The sequence below is a fragment of the Chiloscyllium punctatum genome, chromosome 7 (assembly GCF_047496795.1).
Source record: "Chiloscyllium punctatum isolate Juve2018m chromosome 7, sChiPun1.3, whole genome shotgun sequence".
Lineage (NCBI taxonomy): Eukaryota > Metazoa > Chordata > Chondrichthyes > Orectolobiformes > Hemiscylliidae > Chiloscyllium > Chiloscyllium punctatum.
Genome location: NC_092745.1, coordinates 66,901,337 through 66,927,563, shown reverse-complemented (window position 1 = coordinate 66,927,563; position 26,227 = coordinate 66,901,337). Strand labels below are relative to the sequence as shown.

Sequence of the window (26,227 nt, the reverse complement as noted above, 5' to 3'; positions counted from 1 at the left end):
GACTCCAACTTTACAAGGGCTCCTAATGTTGCACTTAATTAAATACTGTTTTGATATCATGGCAAATCATCTAGGCCTCAACTCTGCAATTTAGTTCTTTTGTTGATATTTTGGCCAAGGCTGTAATAAGGCTAGGGGCAGAACAACTAGTAGAATAAGTTCCACTTGGTAACACTGGCAATGACACCTTCTATCATTATTTTAATGATCAAGATTAGACTGCTGGGATGGTAACTAGCAGAGTGTACCTATCCAGCTTTGTGCGGACAGCACATATCTGGGCAAGTTTCCCTATTTCTGGGTAGATGCCAGTGATTTAACCATATTGGAACAGTTTGGCTAAGGACTTGGCTATTTCGGGGGCTCAAATTTTCAACACAGTGCCTTCAGCTGTTTCATCATGCAGGGAGATCTGAATTGCCTCAAGAGGAACATAGCCTAATGTTGCAGTCCTGCTCCTAACTCATATGACATCTGCAATTCAGGCTAACTCAGAAGGACACCAAGACTGATGTTCTATCAGCATTTCTGGCAGATGTTGACCAGAGATGGTTTATCTGGTGCACTGCAATGCTGGACTCCCCTATTGTGAAGGATGAGAATAGTTACAGAGCTTTCTCCTCCTGCTGGTTGTCTAATTGTTCACCACCCTTCATGACTGGATGTGACAGGACTGCAGAGCTTAGATCTGATCCATTGCTTCTGGGATCACTCGGCTCTGCCTTTCATACAGCACTTCTGTTTCATTTTATTCACTTGTGTGCTGTGAACATCAGTGGCTGCCCAGCATTTAGTCACTCTTGAGAAGGTGGTGGTGAGCTGACTTCCTGAATCACTGCAGTCCATGTACTGCAGTCCACCATGCTGTTAGAGAGGGATTTCCAGGAATTTGACCCAGCACTAGTAAAGGAACGGTGATATTTTTCCAAACGAGGATGCTGAGTAGTTTGGAGGGCAACTTGCAGGTAGTGGTATTCCCATATATCTGCCCTTGTCCTTCTAGGTGGAAGCTGTCGTATGTCCTGAGGATAGTGAGGATTGTGGGTAGCACGGTGGCACAGTGGCTAGCACTGCTGCCTCACAGCACCTGAGACCCGGGTTCAATTCCCGCCTCAGGCGACTAACTGTGTGGGGTTTGCACATTCTCCCAGTGTCTGCATGGGTTTCCTCCGCGTGCTCCGGTTTCCTCCTACAGTCCAAAGATGTATGTGCAGGTCAGGTGAATTGGCCATGCTAAATTGCCCCTAGTGTTAGGTAAGGGGTAAATGTAGGGGCGTGGGTAGGTTGTGCTTCGGCGGGTCGGTGTGAACTTGTTGGGCCAAAGGGCCTGTTTCCACGCTGTAATGTAATCTAATCTAATGTAATCGTTGGTGCATTTCTGCAGTGTGTACAGTACACACTACTGCTCCTAAGCATTACTGGTAGAGGGAAAGGATGCTTGCGGATATTGTACAAATCAAATGGGCTGCTTTGTCCAGGATAGTATGGAGTTTCTTGGAGCTACATTCATCCAAGAAAGTGGGAAGTAATGCATCACACTCCTGACTTGTGCCTTGCAGATGATGGATAGGCTTTGGGGAATCAGAAGGTGACCTTACTTGCTGGAATATTCTGAACCACTGTGTTTGCTTAACAGGTCCAGTTGAGATTCTGGTCAATAATAACCCGCAGGATGTTAATAGTGAGGATTCAGTGACACCAAGGAATGGTGGTTAGATTATCTCTTGTTGGAGATGGTCATTGTCTGCCATTTGTGTGGGTGCAAGTGATACTTGCCACTTGTCAGTCCAAGCCTGGATATTGTCCAGTTGTTTTTGAACATGGACTGCTTCAGTATCTGAGGAGTCACAAGTGGACTGAACATTGTGCAATGATCAGTGAACATGCCCACTTCTGACCTTATGAAGAAGAAAAGGTCATTGATTAAGTAACTGAAGATATTTGGGCCTATGACACCTGCAGATATGTCCTGGAACTGAGATGACTGACCTCCAACAACCTTGGCCATCTTCCCATGCATCAAGTATGACTTCGCAGAGTCGAGAGCTTGCCTCTGATAGCTAGTTTTGCCAGGGTTCCTTGATGCCACATTCGGTAGAATGCAGCCTTGAAGTCAAGGGCTGTCACTTCCACCTCACCTGTGGAATTCAACTCTTTTGTCCATGACTAAACCAAACCTGTGATGAGATCAGGAGCTGAGTAGCTCTGGTGGAACCCAAACTGTCACTGAGCAGGTTATTACCGAGCCCCATTGATGAAATCTTCCATCAATTTACTGATGATCAAGAGTAGACTAATGGGGCAGTAATTGGCAGCATTGAATTTGTTCTGCTTTTTGTGTATAGGAAATACCTAGGTAATTTCCCATATTATCAGGTAGATACCATATTATAACACTACTGGAATAGTTTGGCCATGGGAGCAGCAAGTTCAGGAGCACAAGACTTCAGTATGATTGACATAATGTTGTCTGGGCCCCTAGCCTTTGCAGTATCCAACCATTTCTTGATATCATATGGAGTGAATCAAATTTGCTAAAGACTGGTATCAGTTATGCTGGGGACCACTGAGGAAGGCAAGATGGATCATCCACTTGGCACGTCGGGCTGAATATGGATGTGAATGCTTTAATCTCATCTTTTACATTGATATGTTGGGCTACTCCATCATTAAGGATGGGGTTATTTGTGGAGCCTCCTCCTCCAGTGAGTTATTTAATTGTCCACCACCATTAATGACTGGATTAGATTAGATTAGATTAGATTAGATTACATACAGTGTGGAAACAGGCCCTTCGGCCCAACAAGTCCACACCGCCCCGCCGAAGCGTAACCCACCCATACCCCTACATCTACATCTACCCCTTACCTAACACTATGGACAATTTAGCATGGCCAATTCACCTGACCTGCACATCTTTGGAGTGTGGGAGGAAACCGGAGCACCCGGAGGAAACCCACGCAGACACGGGGAGAACGTGCAAATTCCACACAGTCGCCTGAGGCGGGAATTGAACCCGGGTCTCTGGCGCTGTGAGGCAGCAGTGCTAACCACTGTGCCACCGTGCCGCCCATGTTCCAGGACTGCAGAGCTTAGATCTGATTCATTGGTTGGAGGATCGCTGGCTTTGTCTACCATTTGCTGCTTATGCTGTTTGGCATGTAGGTAGTCCTGTTTGGTGGCTTCACCGGGTTGACACCTCATCCGGGGGGGCTACTCCTGGCATGTTCTCCTACAATCTCCATTGAACCAGTGTTGATCCCCTGACTGGATGGTAATGGTTGAATGGGGGATATACCAGGCTATGAGGTTAGAGATTGTGCTGGAGTACAATTCTGCTGTTGCTGATGGCCCACAGTGCCTAATGAATGCCCAGTCTTGAGTTGCAATATCGGTTCAAAGTCCTTAGAGAGGATCCGCCTGGGTAATATGCAATACCATTTGACAATTGTGTAAGTGATTTATACAGAACCTTCAGAGGTGGAGTTTGGCTGCATAAGGGCCCTGGCTTCTCTTGTATTTGTTTAGCAAGGATCACTCTCCCTGTGGTACATTAAGGCCTGCCATTTGACCATCCGAGTTATCACACGGATTCCTATGTTTCTCATTCCTTGATCTAAAGAATGATTCTAGAGCATCTTACTCTGGAAGGATGCTCTAAATGGGACACCAGGATGGAAGATGGGCAGTAAGTGGATTGAACAGGTTGGAAACAAGTGAGGATGGCAGATGCTGGAGCTCAGTGTGGTGCTGGAAAAGCACAGCAAGGTCTGGCAGCATCCAAAGAGCAGGAGAGTCGATGTTTTGGGCATAAGCCCTTCATCAGGAACGTATGAAGGTGGTTGTGGTGGCGGTGGCGATGGGGCTGAAAGGTAACTAGGAGAGGGATAGGACTGAGGGGGAAGTTTGCTTGGAAGGCGATAGGTGGATGTAGGCGGGGCTGATGGTGATACGTTGGAGCAGAGGGTGGAGCAGATAGGTGGGAAGGAAGATGGACAGGTGGGAGATGTTCAAGAGCATGGGGCTGAGTTGGAGGATTGGATCTGTGATGAGGGAAGGTGAGAAAACCAGTGAAATCAACGTTGATGCTGTGTGGTTGGAAGCTCCAGGAAAGGTTATGAGGCGCAGCATGAATAGTTTCAAGCCGCCTGCTGGTTTTAGTCAGTCAGCAGATGCAGGGAAGGAGTATTGCTCAGGAGGAAAGAAAGCCAGGGGAGTAGTGTTGTCTGAGGGCTCTTATTATGATGTGCATTTTCCCCTTCAAACTGGATGTCAGCACAATGTGCCTGTGATACCCTATAGTGAACATACCCCACTGTGGAATAAGACAGGGCAAGTGCCAAGGTCCAGACTACTGTGCCACATAGATCCAGTGAGTTTGGTTAACAGGTTGTTTCTAGTATGGACCTTTGCTTTAGGATGTCAGCAGAAGAACTAAGTTTTACCTCGAGTTGCACACAAATATATTGGTCTGCGAGTGTCTTTTAACCTCTGGCCATTTGTAGTTAGGCAGTTTTTTTTTGGACTGGCATTGTGGTGACGGAATATGTTGGAAACGCTTGGAGAGTTTCAAACCCAGTTTTGTAGCAATCATTCAATTTTGTAACATCTTTGTTAAGGGTCTGGAAGGGCACGGAAGGTTGGAGCTTGTGTGGTACAACAGATGTCATCAGCAGAGCTGAACTTGTGAGACAGAGTGTTCGGCAGCTTATTTCTGCACAAACAGATCAGAGTTGGGGCTAGCATTTCACTGTGTGGTAGGTCATTGGCCAGACTTCTCAATGCATTTCGCTCTTGTTCAAGATCGATTCTAGATCACCTGCTGCAAAAGTGTTTTATCGACTGTCCCAATCCAGGTTGGAAGCAGTCTGGGCAGGCTAGTGAGCCATAATGCATCAAGGGTAGCTTTGAGGTCATTAGCTTAATGCCTGTCTTCAGATTGTTATGGAACCCTTTTTTGACATAGGTGGTAAGAGCCAAGATTTGGTCACATGTGCTGTGACCCTGGTCAATGCTTGGCCAATGCTAAGAAAGGTTCCTACTGCTGGCAGATATTGGTGGATAAGATGCTGTTTACTAAACCATAGATGATTCTCCTGGTATTTTTTTCTTGTGCATGGTTTATGGGTATTGGTGAGCCAGCACTTATTATTCTTCCCTGGTTGCCCTTGAGAAGGTGGCGACTTGTCTTCTCTGGAGGACATTAGTAAACTAGATCTATTTTTGCAACAATCAACAATGGTTTCACAGTCATTGTTAGATTTCTAATTCCAGATTTTTATTGCATTCAAATTCCATCATCTGCTAGGTCACCTGGATCCCTGAATTAACATTCTCTTGACAATAGCCCAAGGCCATCACCTCAACAGATTCAATTTTGCAGACACCATGGGGAATGTCCTCCCAACTGTAATCACTATGTCACCAACTCTGGATTGTAATGATTGAGTGGAGAACTATTCTGAACCATGAGGTTAGCTGATGCTGAGGGCTCACAGTTCAGCGTCATTGAGCGTGCCAAAACAATATGATGCAGAGCATCCTCAAAGTGAATCTTGGATTTGATCTCTACAAGGACCATGCAGTAGTGACTTTTATCAATCAGGTCATGGATAGATGCATCTGTGACAGGTAGAACCAGAATAATAGGTGTTCCCTCTTGTTGGTTTCCAGATCAGCTGATCCAGACATCTTCTGTCATTTAAGACTCAGCCAACTCTGTTATCAGTGGTCTTAATAATCAGTAGGAGATTGAAGTCTCCCACCCAGAACGACCCTTACCATTCTCACTGCTTCCCTCAATTGGTCTCCAACATGTAGGAGCACTGATTCACCAGCTGAAGTTGGGTGAGGGAGGGTGGATGTTGATAGGTAGCAAGAAGGCAACTTCCTATGTTTAACCTGATACCATGAGCTATCAACATTGATGATATCCAGGCTAAATCCCTCCAAACTGTGGGCCACTGTGCTAACGGGTCTGGGGCTTTTGTGCTGCTAGTGGGTCAGAACATGATGGGAATGTGTGGGACATTTTCTTGAAGGTATGATTCCATGAGTGTGACGAAGTCAAGCTGTTGTTTGACTGCTTTGTGGGACAGCTCTCCCAACTGTGGCACAAATGTGTGTGAAATGAGGGCTTTGCAGAGTTGGCCAGGTCCGATGTTTTTGTTTTTTGGCTTTTCTGGAGTGGTTTGACCCAGCTGAATGGCTTGCTAGAGCCAATTTCAGAGGGCATTAAGAGCCAACCAGATTGCAGTAAATCTGGTGTCACATGTCAGCAGGTTTCCTTCCCTAAGTGACATAAATGACCCAAGTATGCTTTAATGACAATCAGCAATCATATCACAGTCACCACTTGAAGGATGGTGGCTTAGTGGTACTATCACTAAATTATTAATTCAGATGTTCTGGGGACATCAGTTTCAATCCCACCCTGGCTGATGGTAAAATTTGAATTACATTTTAAGAATCTGACATTAAAAATCTTGCGTAATTGCGACCATTGTCAACTGTCAGACAGACACGTCTGGTTGACAAATGTCATTTTGGAAGGGAATTTGCCCTCATTACCTAGTCTAACCGATGTGTGACCGAAGTCCCACGACAAGATGGCTAACTCTTAATAGGTCACTGGGCAATTATGGATGGGTAATAAATGTTGACCTTGCCAGCAACACCCACATGCAGTGAACAAATAAAGAAAAGAGATGAGCTTTAATTCCAGATTGAATCACTGAAGTCAAATTCTGTGGCGAGTTCCGAATCTTTGGGCTCAGCAACTGAACGAGGCCATGAGGCTGCCCTCTGACCAACAAATTCTGTCACCTGCAATTCTCCCGGCACTTTCTCCTCCTTACTCACACTCTGCTGCTTCAACAATAGCTTCCTCCTGGAACTCAGAGATAATAACAATGATTCATGCTTTTAACACTTCATTGCGGTCCTGGCACAACACGTAATAAGCAGTGGGAAAACCATGAAATTATTTAAATTCACTGACCTTGCATTATTATGCAAGTTCAGCTGTTCCTTGCATGGCCATGCAGAGGCACAGAGCAGCATCAGCCGCATAGTGTAGAGCTGTGAAATTAGCTCTACATTCTGCAAATGGACAATTATAATTGTATTCACTTCCAAACTGAAACTAATCCATAAAGTTCTTTTTGTATAGTTTCACTAATATTTTGGCTGTGGAAAAATAAGATGGGACAAATGGTACTGACATTATCACCTCTGAAGGAGCAAGGAAGATTCCAGTGGTCTAACTACCAACTAATGGACTACGCAATATATATTATGCTTTATATTGAAATTTAACCCACCATAATAGCTGTTCACCAAAAAGATTACAACTGAATACATTTTTACTTTGATATCCATGTCTGCAAATAATGCATAATTGAGTAACTGAATTCAGAGCTGAGCCCTATTTATTGGATTTGCTCCCATACAGAGGAGTAAGATAATTGTATGACATGCCAAAATTAAATTTGGCTTTAATTTTTCATCATATCTTTTTCCATTATGTCAGTGAGATTCCTCTCTCTTCCAATAAAACTTTATTGCAACCTTTCTATATTAATGAATTTGACAGATGTATGGCAGCACAATTACATTACTACTTTATATAGTAATACTGCAGAGGGGTTGACCTCTAAAACAAGACAGTTAACTAATGATATATTTACGACTTCTATTTTTAAAACAGATTTCCAATCCAAGTTGGAAAAGAAAATCATCCCTTTCCCCTATCAAGAGAAAATAAGGCACTGTATTGACCACAGCAGACTGAACCAGATTTAACACTGGTTTCATCATTACCAAATTACTCACCTTTCCAGTTATTAAAGTATCCCAGCAATATGATCTCACAAAACAAAATTGGGGAAGACCAGCAGCGAGCAAATGCTAACTCTGCCAGTAATGTGGACTTGCACAAATCCATATGCCATGCAAGGTTGCCTTTTGACACCACTGAGCATAGGGACTCCATCTGCTGTAACCCCATGAGCATGCTCTCAGCAGGAAGAGATAAAGTCACTTCTATCAAGCAATCACATTACAAGCTTAGCTTGTAAATTGATGCTGTAGAATCATCAGATAATAATTTCAAACCAAAATCTTGTCACTCTGCGAGACCACTTGTGGAATATTTTAATGTAATTCTAACTCTTGCAAGATGTAAGTGACAATGTGCAGTTTAGTGAAGTAAATGAACCAGTGGTTTCTCCAGCAAACAGTTTGCTAACCTCAAAGTCTTCTTGAGTGACTGAAGGACATAGGGAGTGGCACAACAATTATACACTTGACTTGCAGTCTTTCCAAAGTGGCATAATGGAAGGTTAAGTTCATCACATATATACCTCCACACATGAGTATCCAAATGCCAACTCAATTGACACAGAGGGTTAGATTCTAACAATGAAAGGAGAACATATGGAGTTGAAAACATTCTCAGGGAGACTTGGTAATTTGAAGCATTGCTTCGTGCCTGTAGTAATTCTCTATGCAGCTGTGCAAAGGTAAATCTGAAAAGATCTCACCATCACACTATTTATTTACTTTTGATTTCAATACTGAGAGTTAGTTCACACATTTTTTCTTTGATGTGAAATCTAACTTTGTTATGCATCAAAGCATTCTGCGAGTTAAACTATCTAATTCAATTATTATTCTTCTGATTTTCAGTGCAAGTATGATTACAATTATTACATTTTATTATTTTTTGGATTATTAATTTCACATTGGGAACAGTTTGCTGCTCATCCACTCAAAAAGTGACCAGGGAAATACATTTTTTACCCAGAGAAAGAACTTTCCATTACCTGGTTGTCAATTCCCTATCTTTGCAAATTAACTGATTTAAGAAACCAAAGGTGTTGGAGACACAGATGTGGTGGTCTTTTCGCAGCCTCGTTTTCTTAAAGACAATTTACATTTCATTAACTCAACATATAGTAATGCTGCAGAGGAACTGACCTCTAAAGCAAGACAGTTAATGAATTATATTATTACAATTTTCATTTTTAAAACAGATTTACAATCCAAGTTGGAAAAGAAACCCTTCTTTTCCCTATCAACAGAATATGAGAATACCATGCAGTTTCGACCACAGCAGACTATGGTGGCTTGTGAGTCAGATTTAACACAAGTTTCATCTGCCGCAAAATTACTAACCTTTCCATTTCTTAAAGTATTCCAAAGTCCAGCAAGGTGATCTCACAAAATATAGTAAAGTTCCCATCCCTAAACTGGAAATATTTCCTTCGAATTTGAAATTATCATGCGCAACAGTTGCAATTGTAAAATATTGTTTTGAAAATTAAGATGGTATCACTGTAGAATGAATATATCATGCGGGTAATCTTTCTGCAGTTTTGCAGACCCAATATCAACTGTGAAATTTATTAAACAATAAAGAAGCTCATAGCTGAGTGAGTGGGTTTTTTCACTCTTATTTGGAACAAGGGTTTAAATCTGTCATTTTGTTTAATACAGCATCACAAATCACCAATTATTTGCATAGTCTTCTGGGTGAATCTGTTATGCAATTTTTACCCTCAAAGCAGAAAAATGGGCAATTAAAATCTGCTGGCAATAACGCTCACTTCTATGTCTCTCAAGTGACTCAACAACCACTTAACCAGTTAAGCAATAGTCATTGACATTAATGAAGCTTTGGAGTATTAAACTGGAGGTGAAGAAGTAGGAAAGACTGTACATTTGTCAGCCCATTTCACTGATGTAGTCATTTTTTGGATGTGAAGAATTTGAAGAGCTTATAAATCGACAAGCACTAAATCAGTTTTGATTCTACTTGCCCAGCAGAAACTAAACATGTGAGCAAAATGTCAAAACTTCAATTCCCAGATTCCGTCGTATCTGATTTTATTCGACATATAAAAAGCAATTTCCCCAAAGCCAGCAGTACTATCATTTCCACGCATTGCTGCCTTCTTCCTCTAGAGGTATTCTCAGAGGCCAGGAACCACTTCGAGAATAAGCAGTGAACTAGTGATACATCAATGATGCTCAATACTTAAAATTGCATGGTCTCACACCGCTGCCAGTTGAAACTAAATTAAGCCTTTAGCTCCCAGTGGAAATCTGGTTGTTCAAATCCACACCAACCCCCAGCCAGAATCTCTCAACCATCTTTGACGTGCAAGCAACCTTAAAGTTTAGAAATGGCATCTTAAATTTAAAATACAATTCAAGATTTAAAATGCACTAATTAACTTTGCCTGTGTAATTTGTATGAAAAATTGAATTTCAATTGATTGTTTGTCCAGACCTGCACTTCCTTATACTTAAAGTGCATTATTTAGACAAAATAACTAAATTTCAGCTACCTATGAGGAAGAAGGAGAGCCTAGCTGAGCAGTGCTGGAGTCTATTAATCGTGTTATTACTCATTTATTTAAGCGCTAATGTACAGAGTGGGGTTCAACTGATTGAAATGCCAAGCATTACAGTGTAGCAAACTGCTTTTAAAAATTCCTAGTGGAGTTTGTAGTCCTCGGTGCAATCTATCATAAGGAGGCTATTGGGCCCACTGAATCCAAGCTGACTCCTTCATCCTTACCCCTGGAATTCTTTTCTTCTTAATCTACTTATCTAAGTTCCTTTTTAAAGGAACTATTGAATCTGTTTCACCCACATTTCAGACAATACTTTAAAAATCTGCACCACTTGTCTCATATTAAAGTTCTTCCTCTCTAAAATTCTCTCTAGTTCCTTTGCCAATTCCCTTCATTGGTGTCTTCTGATTTACAGCCCTTGCTATCCAGCAAAGGTTTCTTTTTTTTTAATTTCTTCTCTCTAAACTCTGCATGATTTTAAACACTGTTTGAGCAGATGTAAAATTTAGCCATATAAAGGCAGAACGCTGCTGATGATGGAATTGAAAGTAAAGTCAGAAAATGCTGCAATTATTCACCAGTTCCAGCAGTATCTGTGGAAAGAGAAAGCAGGCTAGAATCCCTAGTGTGGAAACAAGTCTTTTGGCCCAACAAGTCAACACCAACCCTCCGAAGGGTAACCCCACACAGACCCATTCCCCTACCCTATTATCCCATATTTACCCCTGACTAATCCACCTAACCTACACATCCTGAACACTATGGGCAATTTAGCATGGCAATTCACCTAACCTGCACATGTCTGGATTGTGGGAGGAAACCGGAGCACCCGGAGGAAACCCACGCAGACACGGGGAGAATGTGCAAACGTCACACAGATAGTCATCTGAGGCTGGAATTGAACCCGGGTCCCTGGTGCTGTGAGGCAACAGTGCTAACCACTGACCAACCCTGCCGCCCCCTTTCAGGAGATGGGAAAGGGAATTTGGGACCATTTCTAGATCCCTAATATGCTTTCAGAGAAACGGAAATGAGCTGTAAGTGACTATGTTTAACACAAGTGGGAATGGAGGCGGGACAATCAGCCAAGGGATGGAAGGTTAAGGTTGAGGACTCCCAGGGAAACTGGTTCCAGATATGCCACCAACCTTGGGCCAGGCTATACCCAGGGATGGCAATACTGGCATTCGCAACCTATGACTCCGTGAGTTTGACTGGTTTCGATAGAAACAAAAACAGAATATGCTTGAAGAGCTCAGCCGGTCTGGCAGCATCGGTGGAGAGAAATGAGAGCACACATCTTGGGTCGGGTGACCCATCTTCGGTCGGGTGACCCATCTTCAGAACTTCGACTAGTCTGTGGAACAGGCCTCCCAATCTTTGGACTTTTCTTCAAATAGTAACCGAAGGGTTTTTGCAGGGCTCTGCTTGCCATTGTTGTTTCTGGTGCCTAGGCCAACAGAAGGGTGTCCATCCAGTTTCACTCTTTTGTTTGGACTTAGTAGCAATTTCACAGAACTTACTATGCCATTCCTGAAGGTTAAAGTTAATAATCACACAGCACCAGGTTATAGTCCAACAGGTTTATTTAAAGGGAGTTAAGGAGCAACCACATTGCTTAGAGTCTGGAGTCACATGCAGGTCAAAACAGACAAGAAGGGCTGATTTCCTCCGCTAACAGACATTAGTGAACTGGATGGGCTTTTTAAAGCAATCGACAATGGTTACACAGTCACCACTAGACTAGCTTTTGATTTCACAATTCCCTGAATTGAAATGTCACCACTTGCTATCCCAAATGGATGAGAAAAATCCCAGTTTCTACAATCTGTCCACATAACTAGTCCCTTGTCTCTGAAACCATTCCGGGAAATTCCTTTCGGGATGCCTCTCTAAGCTTCTGGCTCCAAACAGCCCTTTCTGCCAGTGTGGACATCAAAATGATGATGTAACCTCTCTCGGAAACTTGCCAATGTAACAGGATAAGTGATCCAAAATTATGCAATGTTCAGCTCTGTGGCAGGTTAATTAATTCCTACCTGGTTGTTTTAATTGCCTCTGACACAACAAGGTTGCATCTTCCCAAGCTTTATTAAAAACAAAGCCCGGGTATACTGAAGTAATAACTGACCTTCTTTTGTTGCCCAAGCAAATAAATCTAACCATCTTCTGGTTTCCTACACTTTGTATGTTTATTTCTGGGATGCTTGCTATTGTAAATAATGGACAACATGTCCTTGTATGTTCTTAATAATTTGTTAATATATTCACAAGAACTAATACTCATTGTACACAGTAACCCTATCATGTTCTTCCACTATTTAATATTTTAATCCACTATCATATAGCTATTTGCAAACTTTTGCTATCTGAGTGGTAAAATGAAACAATTACTGGTTAACAGCTGAACCGGTAAAGATTGTTCCCTCACATCCATTCAATTTATGCAAATTCTGCAGACCTCTGTATCATGACCAACTAGTAAAATCAATCTGACAGATCCCCGAATGTGGAGACTTCGTGCAAGCAATGGGTTGCCAAGCAACCATTTCAAATGGAAAGACTTACCTTATAGCTGAGATAAGCCAGCAACATTGTTTCAAAGAAACTTATCAAGGCCACTGTAACCTGAAAGGAAATGGCAGAAATTAACATGACACGTTCTCTGGCTAAAGGAGCTTCAAGGATTTTGAACAAGGATTTAATCAGCTTTCTTTTCAAAAGAAATCATCTTTTTGGGCATTTTAAATTATTTGGCAAGTATTTCCAAAATATATGTTTAATTAAGACAGCAGTATCAGCTTTTCAGTGATAATACCAGTTCTTTTCCAACACAGGTAAAATCATTTACATTGTCAGTGCTTATATCTTGGGACATTGAAGCTCTGATCGTATTGTTAGTGAGAGAAGGGCCGTTTTATAAAGGAATTTTTTTCCTTACTTAATAGTATTCTCTTAACGCTATCTATTATAGACTGCACTGTTTAGTTATGTAAGACTGACAATGTAACAGATGTATGATTGTGTTACATCCAATGAGATGCACGGTTGAATAAACATGTCATTGTGTTGATGAGCTTGGGACTTTATCACTCAGTGAACTATATCAGTAGTCACAGGGTTTTAAAAAAATCAAACTATTCTCTAGTTTGGTGTTTTTCATGAGCAATTTTCTGTCATTCCCATTGCTGTTTTCATCCTAACAAAAAGCTAATTGATGCAACATACAGTGAGTCGTTGCTTTGCAAATTTTAATGATAACAAGATTTAACGACTAACATCATCTCACCGGTAACTTTTCTAGGGCCCAAGAGAAGCGTTCTTAATAATTCGCTCATCTGAGCCTCATGGACCTCATGTCAGGTGTGAAAACATGAAAAGAAGAACTATCTGTTACAAAATAACCTACAGCTGTCCTGTATTATATCATTATTAACCAAAAGGTATGCAACAACACCACTGCCAAACTGAACTAACTCACAACATTCAAATGGAGACAGAGATCCTGAACTCTGATTTGACCTTCAGGAAAAATACAAGTTGCCCATTTAACAGTCTGTACTCAAGTGAAGGTCTTGATGTTATCTTAATTATAATATTGTATATTATCTCAAACTAGAACACTTCACTTACCTGAGTAATGTTGCATGAATTAGTGAAGTTGTGGCAAACATTTCACAATACTGTATTTAAAAGTTTCATTCTTTTAAGGTAAAGGAAACAATTTGCGCAGTGGACGAGTATCCACTTTTCACTTTCAATGAAGAATACCTAAACAGTGGATCACAGACCTGTATGAGGTGGCGGAGGTCACATTTGGGGTCAGGAGCATCCCCCTTGGCTGAGTAGGAGGGGTAACCCCAGCCTCAAAACACTGAGGGGATAGGCCAACACCCAAACAATTCCATCGGAAAGCATACAGTGGCTGGTGAGCGGAAAGCGCTCTTTTAACTTCAGAAAACACTACTGGCAGTCAGTTTGAATGGACTCGGGATGTTTACGAGCCTACGTGCATGGCTAGAGGCCTGCAGGAGTAACCCATTCACAGTGCCCATTGCGTGAAGGCCTGCGCATCTGTGAGGCTGAGCCAGGAAAGGTGAGCGGCAGCCTCAAGCAATGCATCTTACTGACATACAGGCTTCGAACCTAGGATAACAACTTTGTTTCACAGGTACCAGCGACATGACCAAAGGGGAAAAGAGAAGCAGCTCAATGAGTGAGTGCGTATGTGTGTGTGTGTGTGTGTGTCGGGGGTGGGGGGTGGGGAATGGTGATGGTGAGGAGAGTCCTGAATGGGTATTACTATTGTGTGAGAAGTAGGAGGAGAGCTGAGATGGGGAATGGGCTGCTGGATGGGAGAGGGGAGGGAGCATTCATAAAAAGGGTTACTGGATGAGTGAACAATTAGGAGAAGGTCATAGAGTCATAGAGATGTACAGCACAGAAACTGACCCTTTGGTCCAACTCATCCATGCCGACCAGATAAATTAAATTAATCTAGCCCCTTTTGCCAGCATTTGGCCCATATTCCTGAAAACCCTTTCTATTCATATACTCATCCAGATGCCTTTTAAATGTTGTACCAGCCTCCACCAATTCCTCTGGTAGCTCATTCCATACACGTACCAAACTGCATGAAAAAGTTGCCCCTTAGGTCCCTTTTAAATGTTTCCCCTCACACCCGAAACCTATACCCTCTAGTTCGGGACTCCCACACCCCAGGGAAAAGGCCTTGTCTATTTATCCTATCCGAGGCCCCATGATTTTATAAACCATTATAAGGTCACCCCTCAGCCTCCGACACTCCAGGGAAAACAGCCCCAGAGTATTCAGCCTCTCCCGATAGCTCAAACCCTCCAACATCTGGCAACATCCTTGTAAATCTATTCTGAACCCTTTCAAGTTTCACACCAACCTTCTTATACGTGGGAGACAGAATTGCACACAATATTCCAAATGTGGCTAAACAAATGTTCTGGACAACTGCAACATGACCTCCCAACCCCTATCCTGGATTGGGATGAGGGACTGATTTTTGTATGTGTGAAAGATGGACAAAAAATATTTAACATTAAGTCACCATAATATTATTAAAACATGCCAGATTTAAAATCTGCATTAAATTTCCTCTCAATTTCTCTACTGCAGAAGGAAGCTCCCAGTATTTTGGATCTTTCCTTGTAATTGCACTCTCCTATCTGTAATATGCTCCCCATGACTTTACTGCCGATCTGCAATAATAAACATGAAAAGCTCCAGGCAACCTTGTCAAGCAAAATATCTTCAACGTATCACAAGGAACAGCAATGTTTAACGCGGCATTGCAAAATTGGTGCTGGAAGGTTGAAACATTGGTCAATAACTGAGGAAAGGCAAAAACAAATAGGTTGTATCAAAGATAAATATTCTCGAAATGTTTGCCAGCAGATGTGCAAGTGTCAGCATGAACCTGAATTTTTTTTTTTCCGCATGTTCCCATTTTATACATAACCAGCTGTTAGCAAATGCTAGCTAATTCTGACTCAGAATTAGCCAGACAGGTCGCTTCTATTCTGATTGTTTTATGCAAGATAATACTCCATAGGGAAACAATTTAACATATCTTGGATTCATAGAAACAAATCACTACTGGCACTGAACCTAACCTGCTTTTCTGGTTGCTCAGCACACTTACCCAGTCGTGACATGCTTACCAGGGAGACTGCAATCCTCAGCCTGCACAGTGTTAGCTGATTTCAGTCAAACCTACCATTAGACTTAGTGACCCAGGATTAAGGGGCAAAAATCTGGTAGATTGATTTCTGGTGATCCTTACCAGAAGTGCAGATGTGCAAATATTGAACAAAGACACAAACAAATAGTTACCCATAGTCAAAAACAAAACCTCACCATCAAGGTTCATGTATAAATAATAGGAAGCAGGGCTCTGGGGTGATGATTTAGTACTTTTGAGACTTCTTGTGTGCAAGAACTCAACACATTCAACAGAAGGAGGGAAAGGATTGAAAAAAAACCCTCAGCTAACCCTAGGAGGGGGCTGAGGGTCACAAATAATTCTAACTTCCTGGCTTTACAGTGAGCTTTTTTGTCTCTTGCCTACACTCTTAGATGCTCTTTCCCTCTAGCCCTGCAGTTATACAAGTGCAAAATGCAGTCTCTACTGTATCGGGCAAGTGATGTTCTTATTATGGGCAACAGAACATTTAGATGCAAAACGTTGGGGAAAACTATCTTACAACAGCATTCCCAACTCTGACAGAACAGAAAGAAATGACACACATCCACACAAATAATGACACCATTAGGGCAGAGCCATTTCTCCCCCCAAGCAGAGAGCATTGCAATATGCAATTAACCCATTCATTGCACTGCAGACAGCAGGGTCAAATTGCTGTTTTACATGGTTTCCACATGTAGTCAGTGCAGGCCATGCCATTTATTCAACACTACTTGAAAGCAACCTGCACTTTGTCAAGGGGTGGTGTAAGAGGCTGCAATGAGTGATATGTGGTTCTTCAAAAGTCAGTCAGGTCTGTGATACTTTGAGCAATGGTGGAAATTGCTGAAGTAAAATTCTCAAAGAATGCACTGGAGATCTTGTTCAAAAAGATGAATAGGAGAACTGATATGTCACATTGCTGGGAGCCTGAGCCCACCAGATGTATGTCCATATTAGTAACATCAGAAGTTGCTAACTGGAATGCTGGCTTCAAGAACATAAATACAGAGCAGGAAGAAGTTCAGCAATCCCACACAACTTGTCAAAGTTAATGATTTCATCAAACTGTATTTCCTGCCAACTCATCACTATTCTCACATGTTGTTGAATTCTCTACACTATAAAACCCAGTTACCAACAATATCTATTAATTAGTATTCAATCTGTTACAACCTCCATTGAGACCATCAACATTTAAAGAGAAATTCAAATACCAATCAATTAACTGAAAGAGCTATGTCACAAGATTTCCTGGTTTTTAAAGAAAAAACAAACTTCACTGCAGAAATTAATACAGTTAAAAAGAGCAAGCATTATGAACCTGAGAGTTCCTTTATACATCATGAGATCTTGCAGATTTGTTTACATCATTATCCGGGATCAAACCAAGAAAAACGTAGCTCTCTGGAATGCACTCTGATTTGGAAAGTGGGAAAGTGTGAGGTCATACGTTGGTAGGAAGAATAGAGGCATTGACAAGTTTCAAAATGGGGAGAAAATTCAGAAAGCTGAAGTGTAAAGGGACTTGGGAGTCCTAGTCCAGGATTGCCTATCCTTGCAGGTTGAGTCGGTAGTTAGGAAGGCAAATACAGTGTTGGCATTTATTTCAAGAACATAGAACATAGAAAAATACAGCGCAGTACAGGCCCTTTGGCCCTCGATGTTGCGCCGATCCAAGCCCACCTAACCTACACTAGCCCACTATCCTCCATATGCCTATCCAATGCCCGTTCAAATGCCCATAAAGAGGGAGAGTCCACCATTGCTACTGGCAGGGCATTCCATGAACTCACGACTCACTGAGTAAAGAATCTACCCCTAGCATCTGTCCTATACCTACCACCCCTTAATTTAAAGCTATGCCCCCTTGTAATAGCTGACTCCATACGTGGAAAAAGGTTCTCATGGTCAACCCTTTCTAAACCCCTAATCATCTTGTACACCTCTATCAAGTTACCCCTAAACCTTCTTTTCTCCAATGAAAACAGCCCCAAGTGCCTCAGCCTTTCCTCATACGATCTTCCTACCATACCAGGCAACATCCTGGTAAACCTCCTCTGCATCCGTTCCAGTGCCTCCACATCCTTCCTATAGTGTGGCGACCAAAACTGCACACAATACTCCAGATGCGGCCGCACCAAAGTCTTATACAACTGCAACATGACCTCAGGACTCTGGAACTCAATTCCTCTACCAATAAAAGCCAGTACGCCATATACCTTCTTCACAGCACTATTTACCTGGGTGGCAACTTTCAAAGATCTGTGTACATGGACACCAAGATCCCTCTGCTCATCCACACTACCAAGTATCCGACCATTAGCCCAGTACCCCATCTTCTTGTTACTCTTACCAAAGTGAATCACTTCACACTTAGCTACATTGAACTCCATTTGCCACCTTTCTACCCAGCTCTGCAGCTTATCCTGCCACATCCTTCCTCACTGTCAACAACACCACCAACTTTCGTATCATCCGCAAACTTGCTCACCCAACCTTCTAGCCCCTCCTCCAGGTCATTTATAAAAATGACAATGGTCCCAAAACAGATCCTTGCGGAACACCGCTAGTAACTGCACTCCAAGATGAACCTTTACCATCAACTACTACCCTCTGTCTTCTTCCAGCCAGCCAATTCCTAATCCAAACCTCCAACTCACCCTCAATGCCATACCTCTGTATTTTTTGCAGTAGCCTACCATGGGGAACCTTATCAAACACCTTACTAAAATCCATATACACCACATCTACCGCTTTACTCCCGTCCACCTCCTTGGTCACCTTCTCAAAGAATTCAATAAGGTTTGTGAGGCAGAACCTGCCCTTCACAAAACCATGCTGACTATCCTTGATCACATTATTCCTATCCAGATGTTCATAAATCCTACCCTTACAATTCTCTCTCAGACTTTGCCCACAACAGAAGTGAGGCTCACCGGCCTATAGTAACTAGGGTTGTCCCTACTCCCCTTCTTGAACAAGGGAACCACATTTGCTATCCTCCAGTCTTCTGGCACTATTCATGTAGACAACGAGGACATAAAAATCAAGGCCAATGGCTCTGCAATCTCCTCCCTTGCTTCCCAGAGAATCCTAGGATAAATGCCATCAGGCCCAGGGGAATTATCTATTTTCACTCTTTCCAGAATTTCCAACACCTCTTCCCTACATACCTCAAAGCCGTCCATTCTAATTAATTCTGACTCAGTATTCACATCGGCAACAATGTCCTGTTCCTGAGTGAATACTGACAAAAAGTATTCACTCAGTGTCTCCCCAATCTCTTTAGCGTCCACACGCAACTTCCCACTACTATCCTTGACTGGACCTATTCCTACCCTAGTCATTCTTTTATTCCTGAGAACTGGAGTATAAAAGCAGGGATGTACTTCTGAGGCTTTATAAAGCTCTGGTCAGGTCACATTTACAAAGTTGCGAGCAATTTTGGGCCCCATATCTCAGGAAGGATGTCGTGGCCTGGAATGGTTCCAGAGGAGGTTCATGAGAATGATCCCAAGAATGAAAGACTTAACATATGAGGAAAGTTTGAGGACTCTGGATCTATACTTGATGGAGTTTAGAAGGATATGGGGGGATCTAGTTGACAGTTGCAGAATACTGAAAGGACAGGATAAAATGGACGTTGGGAAGAGGTTTCTATTAGCAGGAGTGACTAGACTCAAGAACACAGCTTTAGAGTAAGGGAAGACCCTTTGGAATGGAGATGATGCGAAACTTCTTCAGCCAGAGTGGTGAATCTGTGGTACTCATTGCCACAGAAGGCTGTGCAGGCCAGGTCACTGAGTATATTTAAGACAGAAATAGGGAGGTTCTTGATTGTTAAGGGGATCAAAGATTAGAGGAAGAAGGTGGGAAAATGGGGGTTGAGAAACTTATCAGCTATGATTGAATGGTAGAGCCAAATGGCTGAATTTCTGCTCCTATGCCTTATGGTCTTATGACTTCTCATAGAGTCATAGAGGTGTACAGCATGGAAACAGACCCTTCAGTCCAACCCGTCCATGCCGACCAGATATCCCAACCCAATCTAGGCCCACCTGCCAGCACCCGGCCCATATCCCTCCAAACCCTTCCTATTCATATACCCATCCAAATGCCTCTTAAATGTTGCAATTGTACCAGCCTCCACCACATCCTCTGGCAGCTCATTCCATATACACACCACCTTCTGCGTGAAAAAGTTGCCCCTTAGGTCTCTTTTATATCTTACCCCGCTCATCCTAAACCTATGCCCTTTAGTTCTGGACTCCCCAACCCCAGGGAAAAGACTTTGTCTATTTATCCTATCCATGTCCCTCAATTTTGTAAGTCTCTATAAGGTTACCCCTCAGCCTCCCAAGCTCCACGGAAAACTGCCCCAGCCTGTTCAGCATCTCCCTGTAACTCAGATCCTCCAACCCTGGCAACATCCTTGTATATCTTTTCTGAACCCTTTCAAGTTTCATAATATCTTTCTGATAGGAAGGAGACCAGAATTGCATGCAATATTCCAACAGTGGCCTAACCAATGTCCTGAACAGCTGTAACATGACCTCCCAACTCCTGTACTCAATACTCTGACCAATAAAAGAAAGCATACCAAACGCTTTCTTCACTATCCTATCTACCTGCGACTTCACTTTCAAGGAGCTATGAACCTGCACTCCAAGGTCTCTTTGTTCAGCAACACTCCCTAGGACCTTACCATTAAGTGTATAAGTCCTGCTAAGATTTGCTTTCCCAAAATGCAGGACCTCGCATTTATCTGAATTAAACTCCATCTGCTGCCTCTCAGCCCATTGGCCCATCTGGTCCAGAATCCTGTTGTAATCTGAGGTAACCCTCTTCACTGTCCACTACACCTCCAATTTTGGTGTCATCTGCAAACTTACTAACCGTACCTCTTATGCTTGTATCCAAATCATTTATGTAAATGACAAAAAGTAGAGGGCCCAGCACCGATCCTTGTGGCACTTCACTGGTCACAGGCCTCCAGGCTGAAAAACAATCCTCCACCATCACCCCCTGTCTTCTACCTTTGAGCCAGTTCTGTATCCAAATGGCTAGTTCTCCCTGTATTCCATGAGATCTAACCTTGCTAATCAGTCTCCCTGTCGAAAGCCTTACTAAAGTCCATATAGATCACATCTACTGCTCTGCCCTCAATCTTCTTTGTTACTTCTTCAAAAACCTCAATCAAGTTTGTGAGACACGATTTCCCACACACAAAGCCATGTTGAGTATCCCGAATCAGTCCTTGCCTTTCCAAATACATGTACATCCTGTCCCTCAGGATTCCCTCCAACAACTTGCCCACCACCGAGGTCAGGCTCACCGGTCTATAGTACGCTGGCTTGCCTTTACCGCCCTTCATAAACAGTGGCACCATATCTGCCAACCTGCAGTCTTCTGGCACCTCACCTGTGACTATCGATGATACAAATATCTCCGCAAGAGGCCCAGCAATCACTTCTCTAGCTTCCCACAGAGTTCTAGGTCACACATGATCAGGTCCTGGGGATTTATCCACCTTTAACACATCCAGCACTTCCTCCTCTGTAGTCTGGACATTTTGCAATATGTCACTATCTATTTCCCTACAGTCTATATCTTCCATATCCTTTTCCACAGGAAATACCGATGCAAAATACTCATTTAGTATTTCCCCCATTTTCTGTGGCTCCACACAAAGGCTGCCTTGCTGATCTTTGAGGGGCCCTATTCTCTCCCTAGTTACCCTTTTGTCCTTAATATATTTGTGAAAACCCTTTGGATTCTCCTTAATTCTATTTGCCAAAGCTATCTCATGTCCCTGTTTTGCCCTCCTCATTTCCCTCTTAAGTATACTCCTACTTTCTTTATACTCTTCCAAGGATTCACTCGATCTATCCTGTCTATACCAGACATATGCTTCCTTCTTTTTCTTAACCAAACCCTCAATTTCTTTCGTCATCCAGCATTCACTACCAGCCTTTCCTTTCACCCTGACAGGAATATACTTTCTCTGGATTCTTGTTATCTCATTTCTGAAGGCTTCCCATTTTCCAGCCATCCCTTTACCTGCGAACATCTGCCTCCAATCAGCTTTTGAATGTTCTTGCCTAACACCTTGGCCTTGCTCCAATTTAGAACTTCAACTTTTAGATCTGGTCTATCCTTTTCCATCACTATTTTAAAATTAATAGAATTATGGTCGCTGGCCCCAAAGTGCTTCCCCACTGACACCTCAGTCACCTGCCCTGCCTTATTTCCCAAGAGTAGGTCAAGTTTTGCACCTTCTCTTGTAGGTACATCCACATACTGAATCAGAAAATTTTCTCGTACACACTTAAGAAATGCCTCTCCATCTAAACTTTTAACACTATGGCAGTCCCAGTCAATGTTTGGAAAGTTAAAATCCCCGACCATAACTACCCTATTATTCTTACAGAGAGCTGAGATCTCCTTACAAGTTTGTTTCTCAATTTCCCTCTGACTATTAGGGGGTCTATAATACAATCCCAATAAGGTAATCATTCCTTTCTTATTTCTCAGCTGCACCCAAATAACTTCCCTGGATGCATTTCCGGGAATATACTTCCTCAGCACAGCTGTAATGCTATCCCTTATCAAAAATGCCACTCCCCCTCCTCTCTTGCCTTCCTTTCTATCGTTCCTGTAGCATTTGTATCCTGGAACATTAAGCTGCCAGTCCTGCCCATCGCTGAGCCATGTTTCTGTAATTGCTATGATATCCCAGTCCCATGTTCCTAACCATGCCCTGAGTTCATCTGCCTTCCCTGTTAGGCCCCTTGCATTGAAATAAATATAGTTTAATTTACTAGTCCTACCTTGTCCCTGCCTGCCCTGACTGTTTGACTCACTTCTGTTCTCAGCTGTACCCATCTCAGATCGATCTCTTTCCTATCTCCCTAGGTTTCTTCCCCCCCCCCCCCCCCCCCCCACCTCCCCTTGCTAGTTTAAATCCTCCCAAGCAGTTCTAGCAAATTTCCCTGCCAGTATATTAGTCTCCTTCCAATTTAGGTGCAATCCGTCCTTCTTGTACAGGTCACCTCTACCCCAAAAAGGGATTCCAATGATCCAAAAATGTGAATCCTTCAGCATTCATCTGCTCTATCCTCCTATTCCTGCCCTCACTCGCTCGTAGCACTGGGAGAAATCCAGATATTACTACCCTTGAGGACCTCCTTTTTAAATTCATGCCTAACTCTCTGTAATCTCCCTTCAGAATCTCAACCTTTTCCCTTCCTATGTCGTTGGTTCCAATGTGGCAATGACCTCCTGCTGGCCCCTTTCCCCCGTGAGAACATTCTGCACCCTCCCTGAGATATCCTTGATCCTGGCACCAGGGAAACAACACACCATTCTGCTTTTTCTCTGCTGGCCACAGAAACATCTGTCTATATCTCTGACTACAGAATCCCCTAACAAAATTGCTCTCTTGGAACTCAACATACCCCTCATTGCATTGGAGCCAGTCTCAATACCAGAAACTTGGCTGTTCGTGCTATGTTCCCCTGATAATCCATCACCCCCTACATTTTCCAAAACAGCATACCTGTTTGAAATGGGTATATCCACAAAAGACTCCTGCTCTAGCTGCCTACCTCTCTTACCCTTCCTGGAGTTAACCCATCTATGTGACTGTATCTGAGACTCCTACCCCCCCGCCTTCCTATAACTGCCATCCATCACATATTGTTGCTGTTGCAAATTCCTCATCGCTTCTAACTGTCTCTCCAATCGATCCACTCGATCTGATAAGATTCGCATCCAACAGCATTTATGGCAGATATAATCCGCAGTAACCCTTAAACTCTCTTTAAACTCCCACATCTGACAAGAAGTACATATCACTGCAAAGGCCATTTTTGCTCCTTCACAATCTACAGACCCAGAAAATAACACCGTCTTATTCCTCTACAAACACTGCCCCAGGTTAAATTAATAGCTATGGCTTATATTTTAAGTTTAATCAAGAGACTTATCTCCAAAAACATATAATCAAGAAAGAATCCACTATACTCACTACTGCAGCCTTTCTCTTGGACAGACTTAAAACAACAATTAACTTATCTGATTCTGTGCTATGAACTTCGCCCAACAGTTCCTCCAAGATCAGTTGTGAATTTCACTGTTTGTTAATTTTTCCAGAAGCAGTCTGATGTCCAGCGATACACAAATTCTCTCCGATGTCCAGCAATACGCGAATTCTCATGTTCCAGCTATTCTCTCTGGTGTTTGAGATTTCATGAGGAGACTTCCATTATGTTTTAATAAGCATCTGTCCAAGATTCCTTTAAGACCTCTGAGTGTGGATTCATCACCTCAAGCTAGGACCTCACTGTATTCAAGAACTTAAAAACTTGGAACACTTAATTCCTCACGGTCTCTAGGCTTTGCGTCTGACAGCTGGATGAGAACTGGCATTCTGAAACCATTCTTCTCAGTCAGTAAAGACCAGGTCAGAACAGGGAGAAGTGGCACTAATATTCTCTGACAGGAATCTGGAGGTCCTGGTGGATGAGACTGTGCAAAGGAGAGCAGTCTTTTTGAAGGCGACCAGCAACTGAGGTCACACCACCAGACCCTGGTAGCCTAGTCTGAAGTTGCCACTCTGGTCAGTGCCACCTCCCTGATATAGAAAAACCAGATGATAATGGCCTATCAACAAGGGGTGCATCTGACTGGCATCTGAGGATCATGCTCTGGGCTGCAGGTTGATTGTAGACAACATAAAGGCAACTCAAGTGTAAGTGACAATTAGGAGGTAATGCAGCACCTGTAATACAGACACGGCAGGGCTCAAATTTCTCCTTCGCTCAGTTCTTTCTGCAATGCTTTCCTGCATTATCAATTACTAGTAGAAGTGGCCTCACCCCTTTCACAGATAACTCAAATATTTGTAAGTGTGGCAGAGTTGTTCCTGGCAAATGCCTGGAGCTAATCTTGAGTTTCATGGGAGTCATGATCAGATTGGCTAGCAGTGATTTTTGAAATGCAACATAAAACAGGAACATGTGAGTTGCAGCAAGCCTGATGCACACCTAGTGTAGCTGCCAAGGCCAATCACACAATCAGGCGCTATTTCAACAGAAAGGACATGCAGATCATCGACTGGCATTGGGGAGCTGGGAAACATAATTTGAGATACACAAAGATTTCTGCTGAGAAAAAGCAGTAGGTTTATTTAGCATTGATTTTTTTTTGTCTCAGTACTACACTGTCTTCATCAGAAGACAGGGTATCAATACATTTAATAAAAATGTCTCGTGACATGACTATATTTAAAAGTTAGACATTAGTAGTGAAGCACTATACAACAATGAAAAAATGAAAGGCACTACAAAAAGGTAGCAAATGAAAGGCATTATAAAAACACATTGTTTATTTGTTGTTTTATGATAGGAACGTATCAACATTTAAACTGAAAATTTGCACTGTGAATTCATAATGGTTCAGTCTAGTCAAACCTGCATTAAAGTATGTGGTAATTAATGAATATGTTTCTATCACTGGACGCCAGAGTGTTCTATCTCAATGGAAACACAAAACCCCCAGCCAGGTTCACTCAATTAACTCTTGGGAAGCACTTTTCAATACCTCAAAAAAAAATTTCTTTGTAGCTGCACAAAAAAGGAAGAAATGCTGCTGACAGGCCAAGTCTTGCTTTTCATATACCCAGTGCTGATTTTATTTCTCCAAAATGTAATGTTTGCTATCTCCCAGGGGGATTTTATGCTATAGCTGAAAGGATGTATCTTATACTCTGAGGAACAACAAAAAGGGCAGCAATCGTCTCCAAATAGTTTAGGCACTAAAGAGCTGGCCAAGATGAAGTCTTAGGCCAAAGTGCCAAGAGAGCCTGCTGCTAGTGCAGAGGCACCTATGCACAAGAAGCTGAAACCAGCACGAGGAATAGTCAACCAGAGGCTTAATAAATAGCTGATTGCCACTAAAGATACCTGCTGGTGTTCATCACAAATGCTGTTCATCAGCAACCAACTGTTTGGAAATTAATACAGCACTGATGTTTATTACAAGCACTACTTAAAGGGATACTACCACTTAAAGGGATATTCACCAATTGGTGCTCTCATTGCTGCTTGAGCTATGAAGAGGACTCTGTGACAAATCAGGGATTTTC

General features: G+C 42.5%; 1 protein-coding gene across 2 annotated transcripts in view; it reads right to left on the bottom strand.

The window, feature by feature from the left end:
- LOC140479765 (potassium channel subfamily T member 2) overlaps positions 1-26,227 on the bottom strand; it is a 723,557-nt gene that overhangs the window by 424,719 nt on the left and 272,611 nt on the right. For both annotated transcript variants that reach the window (XM_072573900.1, XM_072573901.1), the window contains exon 7: positions 12,930-12,989. In XM_072573900.1, coding sequence (XP_072430001.1) covers positions 12,930-12,989 — 60 coding nt within the window. The remainder of the gene's footprint in view (positions 1-12,929; positions 12,990-26,227) is intronic.